This window comes from Ornithodoros turicata, chromosome 3 (assembly GCF_037126465.1).
Source record: "Ornithodoros turicata isolate Travis chromosome 3, ASM3712646v1, whole genome shotgun sequence".
Taxonomy (NCBI): Eukaryota; Metazoa; Arthropoda; class Arachnida; order Ixodida; family Argasidae; genus Ornithodoros; species Ornithodoros turicata.
In genome coordinates, this window is record NC_088203.1 from 5,143,541 (window position 1) to 5,155,663 (window position 12,123).

Here is a 12,123-nt window from a genome sequence, read left to right on the forward strand (position 1 = left end):
ATGTTTTCGGAAACGTTAATAGTGAAACTTGTACGGTTTTCCTAAAACTCCCTAATAACTCCTCTCACCTCTTCGCTACGTGAAGATAGTCGTGACGTTGTCTGCTTCAGCCAATCACCGCGGACGATTTCAAACACATGACTCTGTGTGGCTACCAGTGGCAGTCCATGCGGCTAATGGCGGCTAGTCTCCATGGGAACGGCCGCAGATGTGGACAGATGGAGAGAGGACAGCACAAAGGATGGGGGGACAAGGGGGGTAAGCGTGCGTCCTGGTCCGACATTCGTCTGGAAAGTCTGCCGGGGAAAAGCCAGGGAAAAGCCAGGGAAAACCTCAAACAGCACAGCCGCGGGTAAGATTCGAACCCACCACTTGCCAGTCTTCACCACTACCACAGTCTTCACCGCTGGCTACCACCATAGAGCGGACGCCTTTACAGACTTGGCCATGCCGCTAGTCAGGCTCTAGGTGGTACGGCTTTAGAGCTTATGCAGATAGGCAGAGACTCCTCGTGTCGTCTCAGGTGCTATCACTCTCTTTGTTCAGGTACGCCATGCCATGTTGTTTCTAAAGGTTTTCCCGGCGATTTTAATCCAAGTGCCAGCTGAATTAATCCATGCACCATAAAGTTTGCATGGCACATGGATTAATTTCGATGGCGCTTGGATTAAAATCGGCGGGAAAACCTGTAGTCCAACCAGCTGCGGCCCGAGATGAAAAATTGATGGAAGGGGTCTTTCGCTGCTCCTTTAAGATAATTCGGTGAATTGTTCAAGCAATAAAGGTAGACACGAACGGTGTATTTTCAGGTTTATGACAGCTCAAAAGGCTGTTGGCAACGGAGGATTCCGAGCTGTCTGGACAGAAACCAGAGAAGGTAATCGCGTTGGTTCTTATAGGTGTAAAAGGATTACAAAGGATTGAATATGTACGCTGCCGCATTCTTCCGAGCGCAGATGCCAACTGTCAAGACCTTCGTTGCGCGGTGAACGGTTACTGCATCTCCCCGAAGCTTCGATGCAACGATCTACCGAATTGTGGAGATGGTGACAACTCAGACGAAAGCAATTGTAAGTTATTTTTCGATGGCGTATTCTGAATCATCAAACCATTGGCAATGCCACGATCAAAGCAAACTAGATATGTCTACACAGACAGTGCACTAATGTGTCTCTCCGTAACAGCGGTTAGAAAGTACCAGAAAGATGCGTCACAGAGCTCTTAGAAGAACTCCAAGAAGTGAATGCAGTTTAAAGCCCAACCCAGCATATCCGAACAATATTAGTTAAATTTCGGGTATCTAACATACATGCAGCAGCCAAATATGCCCATACCTCCGTAGCTCTGTAAAGTTCTTTCGCACCGGTTTCAACGTACCGCGTATCCAGGGCTCGCTATGTGCTTAGTGTGCACCACGCCACGATACAAGTGTCCTATAGGTACGTTCCGTTCTGCGAGTGACACTGATATCTTACTGCACGTTAGAATAACGCTGTGTACAATGCACCATTGTCTACCAATACTAAGGTGCAGCAAGTACTCTAGCTATCTGGCAATAGGATACCTCAAATTGTCTTGATGTCCGCTTGGACAATAGAACTTTCGATATAATTAAGGTTCTTGGTGTATGGGAACACGGGAAGAGAGATGCGGCGTTGTCAGCGCTCGTCAACTTCGTAGTGAGCAGTGAGATGGAATCTGTATTTTAGGACGGCATTCTAGGCATGTCTCGTCGAGTTCCCCGTTCCTGTTAGTTAGTTTCTTGCACTTCAGCTCACTTCTAGGGGATGTAGCTACGCACATGCACGTACAGTTCGGTGACTGGGAGGGGTGATGTCTTTCTATTTTTACCTTTTCATCTTTTCAGTTTTCTTTCTCCTTTCATCCATTTAATTTCGTTTGTGGGAGTAGCAGAATTCGTCAGTCACGAATTCAATATCTTCCGGGTTTTTTTTCTCTATAATCAATAATAATCAATAATCAATCTATAATCAAACTCAACTCCCTGATGTCAATCATGTGACAAGAATAACGCTAGACACTGCACGCCGTAAAACTACTAATTATTTTCTGCCAATGGCCGAGTAACCAATCTTCTCTTCTCTTCTCCCCTCACCCGCGATCTCGTCCCAACCTCTCGCCATCCGCCTCCCAATGACCCCCTTCTTCACCAGGCATACGCAGTCCAGAACTGAACTTGCCCCTCATCGTGGGCGCCTCCGCGGGGTCGGGCCTGGTCGCCCTCATCGGCATCTGCCTGGCGTGCCGCCGCCGTCACCGTCGAGGTCGTCGGCGACGTCGCTGTCGGGGAGGGCTGGACCGTCCTCTGCAGCCTCCTCCTCAACCTCCTCGTGAAGTGCCCTCCATGCACTTCGTATCCATGGACACTGTGTGACTAGAGACCACCGTGTAAGAGGGTCGGGGTTGTGTCCGCTTGCTCTGCGAGGTCCTTGCCGAAGCCCTCCGGAACAAAGCTTCTCCGCATCGCAGGTCGTTCCGAACGTTGTCCATGTCAGCGCAGATCACGATGCCAGATAACGAGTATTTGATAAGTCCCCGTTCAGCACTGCAGTTCCACGTATGGAATAATATTCCGTCCTCCAGTAAGTCTTGTCTCAGTTGTTGTGAACCTCGTGTTCCTACGCAAATAATACAGTCTTGCGCTGGTGATGCCATGTAGGAAAAACGTCGTTTCATACTCCAGCTGATACGGTCGCTGCGTTATGTTAACAGATTTTGTGAGATAATGGCACGTTAACATTGTTACTGTTGCATCACGCTCTGGGACTTATGCTTGGATATCCAAGTAAATTCGGACGAAATTCCTTTTCACGTTTATTATTATTATTTTTTACATTTTTATAAGGTTCGTTCTATAAGGTTGATGATTCGTTGCGTAGTTTTATTAGTTATTCACATTCACATAATGACGTGAAGTATAATTTGGTGTCCGTGTTTGAGGCTAACCGCAGGAAGCACCCAAGGGGCACCACAGGAAAATGTCAGGAGGTGCTCTGAGGAAATTGTGCCTCTGGCCGGTTGTTTCAGTCACGGAACCCTGATGTAAACCTAGTGTACTTACTTTTTAAGGCAACCCTTTGGAACAGGATCAGAATACTTCAACCCGAACCTATTATCGCTCCACATGGACTCCCAGCGTAAAAAAAAACGACCTACGATGCTTCGAGAAGCGATGATCCATTTTCATCCCCCACTTCGAACCTCCGGAGCAAACGAGTGAAGAAAGTCATCGTAGATGCCAAAATCTCGTTGGTGCTGTAATATACACACCTGGCACTGGTGAGAGACAAAGGCAAAAACCTTCATCTTATAACACGACTTTGCTTTCACCAGTGTCTGTGTCGTTTTTTTTTGTTTTTTTTGTTTTTTTTTTTTGTCCCGCGCAAACACTGGAGGAAAATCGTATATACTGAATTCATCGTATAGCTATAAACCATTTCGCGTTTCTGCTGGTCGTGTAACTTTGTACATAAAAAAAAAATACGCGTCCGTACAGAATTTTTATGTTTATCTGCCACCTTAAAGGCGCTTCAGACGTCACCGGGTTAAAATGTCCATCGAGGGAAACAAACGTACGAGATATACCTGCCTGTCTTGTTGGATAATCTCCCACTTTTAATTTTCGTACATATACAGGGTATTTCTTTTTTTTTTTTACCCATATTAAAAAGGTATGAGACCAGCTGGATGTCGTTCCTGTAGATGTCATTTACACGGCCATGCGGACCTTCTCTCGGAGAGTATGTAACTACAAGATGATTCGTCATTACCTAAAATTCATTAGTTAACTTTTTTTAATTAAGGGATTTCGCGCAAAAGCGAGATTGCAGAATGGGAGACAATTCTCGGTGAAATCCATGCGGTCCTCTTAAAATCCTGAACGAGCGCGTGCTGTGAAATAATCATCGCCGAATTTCGGTATGCGAATAAGATGAAACCAAACCTGGGCGCCTCAGGGGCGCATGACCTTCGCTGACGGAGGCATATCTGGGCCGCAGAGCGGTAAAGATAACAGAAGGGGTAACTTGAGTAGATTTACACGTAACTACACGTAGCCGTGTCATACCCCTAAACACGCGGGCTAACTTTGCGGTAGGAGTCCTTTTCTGCTTTGAAGGACACCTTGCTGATTGATTGATTCATTCATTGATTGATTAAGGTTTTATTTCGCCACTGGTGCCTTGCAAACGGCTAAAATATAGTCTAACGGGCAGTGCACCTTTCAGGATTAGAAACAACAACAGTGGTAGCAGAACGGTAAAAGAAAAATGAACGCATGAAAAAAAAATGCATGCATATCATAAATTAACAACACAATACACGGCTGCACTTATACTTGAAATACATAGAATTAGAGAAGAAATCAATATCAGGAGAGTCAATAGCATTAAAAGACAACATGGAATGATGCCTACTAGACCGTCACGAGTAACGAAAGCAAGTAGTAGATACTAGATGTGGGCAGTTAAAAATGCCATTGATACATTTATATAAAAATAATAGAGAGCGTCTAGATTTCAATGTCAAATGCTCCAACGTATGCTGAAAGGAGGTCGCACCGGTGACGCACGACAGCGTCCATTTCCCTTTCGGTCCGTAGCGCCCTCTGAAATGTGTCTCGAGAGCACTGTACTCACGAACCTTCGTGAGGTCTTCATAAAACTGGAATCATTAAATTAGCTGCAAAATGCTTTCGAGCATTATCCGTTAAATAATTAAAATCTACACGTCACGCATGTTTATTTTAAATCGTCGTGGTCTAATAATCGTCGGCTGGTTCTGTGTTCGAGGCTATACGCCTTTTCGCCCGTAAATGAGATAAGCAATCTCCTCTTCCGCAAAGGCCCGCTTGCGAAAGGCAGGATCTCCTTTATCGCGTGCCATGGGAAGCGAACGCCGTTCCGAAGAGTGTCCTTCTCTGTAAAGGCCTTTAGGATACCCGTGTGTCAGGGGTATCACCCTGTTCCGCAAAGCGGTTAATCTGAGGAGCAGATCGGCACCTACTCCAATCATCTCCATCGCTCCAAAGCACGTGACCCTCTGACGTGGAATGAGCGCTGTCCTCCCTGCGCTCCCGATCGGCGCGGTTTGGGTTTCGGCTCATTTGCACAGCAAAATGCGGCGGTGACTTTTTCTATGTACGTGAGCGTTTTGGGATATCAAAACAAAAAACAAAAAATGGAATAGCTATCAACAAGGATTGTCTCCTATTCTTCTATAATGCTTTTGCCCGAAAGTTAACTAATGGATTTTAAGTAATTATAGTCGTCTTGCAGTTATATGCTCTGTCCGCAGGGATGTCCTAGCGGCCGTATAACTCAACTGCAAAAACGACATCTATGCTGCTCTCATGGCTTTTTATAAAAATCTGTACGGGATATAACAAAAACTGTATATATATATACATATATTACACCAAGGCAGCGCCACCTAGACAGAGAAAGCCTGCGTTCCTTCGCCACGTGGACGTGCAGAGTCGGCATGTCGTCTGCGTAAGTCAATCGTTTCGCCGCAGACGACAGAGGCTTCCTGTGGCTACCAGCGGCTGTCCATGTGGCTAATGGCTACTCGTCTTTGTTGCTATGGCCGCCGAAAGCACGTCGAGATTGGTGGACTTTACCTCTCTTTATGTAGGCGGCGTTGCCTAAGAATACGAAAATATTTCAATACAACACAGGCCCATAACGGGAGGCTATGAAAAGCCCACAGACGCATGCTTGCAGACCAACGCTTTGTTCCTTTCGTCAGGTGGCGAGGTTAAGGTTCCTGTAGGTAGGGCCGTAGCCATATATGACCGGGTATGCTTTGAAAGCGTTGAGTCCGATTCGACCCTCTCTGGCACTGTCCCTCGTATATTCTGGAATCTGCTCATAATTTTAGAAGTCTGTGTAGTATATACAGCCATAAAAACACGTCCCTCAAAAGCGTTCGGCTTTTCTTGGATGCCTTCTCTTCTACGAACTGGAACTGGAAACTGGAGATTTCTTTCTTGATTTGAGCTACTTTGGGGACGGCTAGTATCACATCGTCCTTTGTCGAAGACAGGAACACAGCTAGTTCTATTTTTGCGCTCGGGTACCAGCTCGCAACCACGACCTACTCCTACGTAGATAGAGATCTGGACGTGCGCAAAGCTCCAAGTACCGTTGTAGTAATTCCGGTGTTCGCACTGTTCTCTATCACTTACTTTACCACTGCGTTAACCACCAAGACGAGGGTTGCGTGTGCGTTGCAAGCAGCACGCTATGGTGGAGTATAGAAAGGTGGCGCTGGTGGTGGTACTGCTGAAAGAGGGCGCCGTTGTCGGCCTCACAGATGTGGACAGCGTCACAACTAGCGTGCGACTTGGGCCGACTTCTTGGGGAGCTGTGCTGACATATGTCTGACAGCGTCTGAAGAAAACCCAGGAAAGACCCCAGACAGCACAGCCCGCACCGGGGTTCGAACCCGGGTACCTTCCAGTCCCGACATGAAATGGTTCTATTTCTACAGTTGCCGTAAGCCCAGGTCTCTACCGGTAGTAGTAGGTCGTGCTCATAACTCCCCAAAATGCATTAGTTAACATTAATTCCTTTCCTATTTCTTTTCATGAAATGTCGCACTAGCGAGAAAGAAATGTTACCTACGTACAAGTCACATGATACTGGAAATTACAAAATTTTCTAAAACCACGTGCGTTATTCATTCACATAGTTCCCCATGTTGCCGGGAGCAGTCCTCAAAATAAACCTATTTGCTCAGGAGCAGCTCACACTATGCTACTATAGCCCTTCCAAGCTCGCATTACCCGCGAGCTCGAATTAACGATATGTCTATTCGTAGTTCTCGAGGTGCCAAACATTTTTTTTTACTCTATGGTTTCCTACCGAATATGCAATACATACATCTTTGGCGAACCAACACATGCAGTGTAAGCCCGAATGATATGTCTTTGATAATATGAGATTGTGGGACGAATGGTAGTTTGTGGTATTTATGCCTTTTCTCTCCCCAACATTGACTTCATGACAAATTAATCAGTTTTTACTGTCTGGCAAATGTTTGTCTTTATTTAGGCATCTGCTATTGTGCACATTGTCTTTGTGTAGTAGTAGAGTAATTATTATTGTGTTTAAATATGGATGAATTGGTAAACGTTTTTAGTTATCAAACTATTATTAAATACAACAATAATAATCGAGAAGCGTGTCAAGCAACAACTAAAAATAGTTAAAAAGCACTATTCAAAGTTAGCAATGGGACATTAATGATTTCTGTTTTTATTTGTCAAAACTTTGCGTGCGATCAACTGTACATCTTAATTTTTTCACGTATATGCTTGCCTGACCGTCTGCAATAGCTAATTAGGAACTCTGATTGCGAACTGCTATAAATTTCCTATAAATTACCACTATTGATTTACCGAAGCATGTGGAATATTGTTTTCCAACTGCGAAAAACTTTTTCCGAAGGCAGGTGTTAGTTGATCTTGTGGCACCTTCTTGTGGAAATGAGATAGATGGGTATGACGAGAACTTTTAGCTCTGGAAGTGGGAGAAGCCAGTGTCTGTTTTCGAAGCAGTGAAGGCTGACAGTAAGGTGGTGGTGTTCTTCGGCGTTGATGATGATGACCGTGCATTTTGAACGTTAATGTGTGTTGCATGTGTCCTTTTCTTTCTCTTTCAAGGACACGGTGAGCACGTTGAAAAGAAGTGATCCTTCTGAGTGTGTTGAACGAATGTTTTAACTTTTCCCGCAATCGTTCTCAAGATAAGGCTGGATTTCTTCTTCGTCCTTGCCCTTTTCAACACCGTTCTGTACTTTGATTATGCACTGTGTACGTATTGTATTGTGTTGCGTATCTCCGCAACTGGTCTTAATGATGCAAGAAGGTGAAGAGCGTGTTGATCTTACTTCGGCCTGATTGTTTTCTGGCCAAATACCATTCGCAACTTCGGATTGTAAAAGTCGGGTGATAGTCCTCAGTCGTGATTCGTGGTCACGTCAGGCAGTAATTACGCATTCGTGTGTAATCGGATCATAGTAAGCTATTACGCTTCCGGTCAGCGTAGCACAATAGACCGCACATGCTATGTGTGCATGTATTGGAATCTTCATGCGTGGTATATGTGTACAGGTTTTGCTCTGCAACTTGTGCTGTACTTGCACTTGCACAATGTTGTACAGTGACAGCAGGACTTGCCAGGTACACGAATGTTACAGTGCTTTTGTGCTTCTTTTTGTTGTTGCAAAATTGCGCACTGAGAACGTTACGTAATATGGCTTTAAAAACTACGGCTTTGCTCTCCTCGGGCCAAAATCGACTTGACGTTTTAATACGAGAAGGAATCGCGTTTCACGTGAAAGAAGTGAGACCTTAGCTGTGAGGTGTGAACACGGGCAGTTTCTATATACGTGCAAAACTGCTCCAATTAGTATTCGTAGATAAAAAAAGTAAATGACAGGCCCGCGAGATAAGGTCAAAAGAGTCACGATTAAACGGTTAGAAGCACGAATAATTGAATTACAAGACTTTCGGTGCTGCAGTCTGCACTTCTTCAGGTAACGAACCCCCCCCCCTCTTATTTTTTTTAATAATCATGATGTTAATCCTTTATATAAATTCTCGCTGTACCATGTATTTTTTGTACGTGAAGCAGTGCAGACTACTGCACGAAAGTCTCGTAATAAAAAAATAATAATGGTACCATGATGTTACACGTGCGGTTTGTCTGCGCAGTGTGGCGACGGCGTGTGGGTTTTGACGCGCGCCGGAAATCTCCTACACACGGCGCTGGAAGTAATGTTTACCACATTGTTTTTTACCACCGATGTTTACCACATTGCTACCGCACTCGGGCGGGATCGATCGAACCCGCGATCTTGAGCTCAGCAAGAGCCAGCACATTACCGATTGAGCTACCGAGAATTTTTTTTTCTTCTCCACCTTTTATTAACAAAACACACAAGTACAGGTACGTCACAAGGTTGCAACGCCGAGGGCCATTACAAAACGTCTAAAGAGAAAACTGAATACCTTTTGAATTTGTACATAACGATTTTACAAGTACGTAAGGGCATCAGATAATGTTTCTAACCGATCTGGCAGCTCAGGCACAGCTTAAGTTGAGATATTTCTATCTTAAAGTATTTCATAGGAGGCATTAACGGTTCTTCGTTCCTGAGCTACCGAGAACGGTCGCGAAAGTCTGGTAATTAAATTATTCATACTTGTAACCTGTGAACCGTCATTCTTTTTACCAATTATTATCATTATTATTATTATACGAGCAGTTTTGTTTCAGAAAAATTCCTAATCTTCTAATGTAGCACCTGTTGTGTCGGCGATGGGGGGGGGGGGGCGAGTAAAGGCGACCGCCTTAGGCCCCGCGCTTGCATAGGCCCCGCGCTTGCATAGGCCCCGCGCACGAAGCCCTCAATCAGGGATTACTCTTTTTTTTTTAAATATCAAGTATGCACTTAATCGTGTGAAACAGGCCCCGCGATGTGCCTTCGCCTTAGGCCCCGCACACCCCCTAGCACCGGCCCTGGTTCAGAGTGTCACTTGTAACACATGGGAGGATGGTTGAAAGGACGAAGCGCTCAGGTATGCATGTTTCAAGGACGTTTTGTGATAGAAACTTGATGCGGTCATGAAACATCGGATGGCTGTCTCGATAATTCCAGTCCGCAGGGAGATTCTCTAGGAACTACTCGTTTTGTTATAATCTTTGGCACTTCCTCGTCCTGGTGGGCACCGTCATGGGCCCTCCTGCTTTTCCTCCTCTCTCTCTCTCTCTCTCTTTCTCGTGTAGACACTGGGAGATAAATATGTCTGGCAACCGTATAGTGTTTGAAGTGTTTGAACTTTCGCTATAGGCGGGGCGGTACGGACGTGAAAAGATGGTGTCAGCACAGCAAGGATCGCAGTGTGTACAGCTCCCCGTCTTATTTTCCTGCCGTGGCGCCATCTATTTCGCGCTGTTTGCTCCCCAGTGTTGCCGCCATTGCAAGCAAAGCCCTCGTATGTGTGAAGTATATCTACAAGCCGCTCAAAAAGGGAGTCAATATAAATTGCCCTTCTTGCAGCCCGTTACTGGATGCAGTTTGCGAAAGTGGAGAGAATGAATGAGTTGTGAATGTTGTTAATTAGTTATTGTGGCACTGTTACACCGTCGGTTATAGGGACTGTTACATAATACGTACATGAACGTGTAGTTGTTTGCGAAAAAAAAAAAAACTTCCTTTTGTTATTGCTGGTTTGTTTGTAAGAAATCATTGCCGAAAGCAGCGCGTACTGTCGGGTTTTTGAAGCCCGGTAATTCTTGTACCAATTTGAACTTGAGTAAAAACGATCGATTTGGAACACAGTCGTCGTTTTCATTATTGTCTTTCGTACTACTAACATGATTCTGTATTCCATTTTCACTCTGTGCCATTTACCGCGTAAACGATACTATGTACCACTTATCATTACCCTATTGCATTCACTTGCTACATTCTGCGCGACTTAACAGTTTATATTACCTTTAACCAATTAATACTACATTTAACTACATACTGCGCCGATCATATTGCTATTTTCCCATGGAAATGCTGTACTTTTTACACGAACGCGTTCCTGCTCCCTTATTCTGCATGCTCTTCCCTTCTGTCTTGCCATCACGCACGATATTTCCACGTGTGACGGTTACAACGCACTTGCGTCACGAACATTCAACCAGTCTGAGAAAAAATTACTTGAAAAAGGGACTGGAGTTACAGTTCCTACACGAACAAAGCAACGAAGTTACAAGTACAGTTACCCTGCAATTACTTTCCAAAATGGATATAAACAAGGACTCAAGTTTCAAAAGTATACAATTCTACATTCTTTACTAGCGCAATGTGAACTGCTTTGTGCTGGTTTTACTGGAGCAGCGGCTGCTGTTCCAAATTTGTCACTGTATAAGCCTGCCCTCTTTATTCCAAAGCATCCGTACGAATGCTGAGCAGCCGCTCAGCTGGGACACTAGACGGGACAAACGCCTCGTCCATATTGTACTTGGGAGCACTGACCGCAGAACTGTTTTCTTGTCATCGGAGTAATGGTAACGTTTTATATTCATGCAACGCCAAAATCAACTTTAATTTGAGCCGTTTACGAGGCTAAGAGTTCCAGCGTTGTACTTTTGTACTAGGCACTGCGAGTACATCCTACCATTGTGATGTAGTGAGCCGTCACCATGGGTAGCCCACACTCTAAGAAAAAAGGGAGTACTTTTACTCCTTTTGGGGACTAATTGCCTCGCCACAAAAAATAGTCCCTTTCGGGAGTAAATGCACGGGAGTAAATGAATGTCACAGAGTGAAGACCGCATTTCACGAGCTGTTGTAAGAGTCCCAGGTACATAATTGGTGCGCATGCATGAAAATACTTTGAAGAAAACCGTCAACCGTGATATATCGAGTGATATAAAATCTTGCGCCATACTAGGGCACAATTTGCGAAGAAAGATGCGCTAACTGTTTCTTACTCTGTGTGGCTGGGAAATTGCTACGTTGTCTGAGTTATACAGCCTTATGTCGTTCAAATTGACCAAGGGCACATACTTACGGAGATTGTCGCATTCAGGAGACCATTCGCGAAGTTTAGTGACAATTTGCAGTCCTGGGGAGTAAATGTCGGGACTAAATGTTGGGTTAGGGGACTAAAATGGGGAGTAATTGCAGACTAGGGGAGTAGAACCTGCAATTACTCCCGGTTTTACTCCTTTTTTTCTTAGAGTGCAGAGTCGAAGGCCACATCCGAATGTAGTGGACGCGCTCGTTTCTGAGCTTCTTCGGTGATAGTTTCACCCACACCGCCATTCTTTTACAGCTACACGGGCAGTTATGCGAGCCACGAATAACATGCGGCAACGGGTAGTGAATGAAAATGCGAACGCTTTCCGAAATCTACCTTTTTCACATACGTGTTGTTTCCTAGCGGCTCTCCAGCGAACTACGCTCGGCGCGCGCCAAAACAAACCCATGGAACCGACTAGAGTCACTAAATAAGCTACGCTTCAGAGTAGCGACACTGTGCCGCCATGTTGTTTCGGATGACCTCCAGCGCCATCTATTTAGCGCTCTTCGAAGTGT

The 12,123-nt window shown here is 45.0% G+C and overlaps 1 protein-coding gene across 2 annotated transcripts in view; it reads left to right on the top strand.

The window, feature by feature from the left end:
* LOC135387864 (cubilin-like) overlaps window positions 1-10,366 on the top strand; it is a 180,116-nt gene extending 169,750 nt beyond the window's left edge. For both annotated transcript variants that reach the window (XM_064617049.1, XM_064617050.1), the window contains 3 exons: window positions 810-877; window positions 957-1,070; window positions 2,175-10,366. In XM_064617049.1, coding sequence (XP_064473119.1) covers window positions 810-877; window positions 957-1,070; window positions 2,175-2,395 — 403 coding nt within the window. In that variant the 3' untranslated portion in view covers window positions 2,396-10,366. The remainder of the gene's footprint in view (window positions 1-809; window positions 878-956; window positions 1,071-2,174) is intronic.
* The last annotated feature ends 1,757 nt before the right edge of the window (window positions 10,367-12,123 follow it).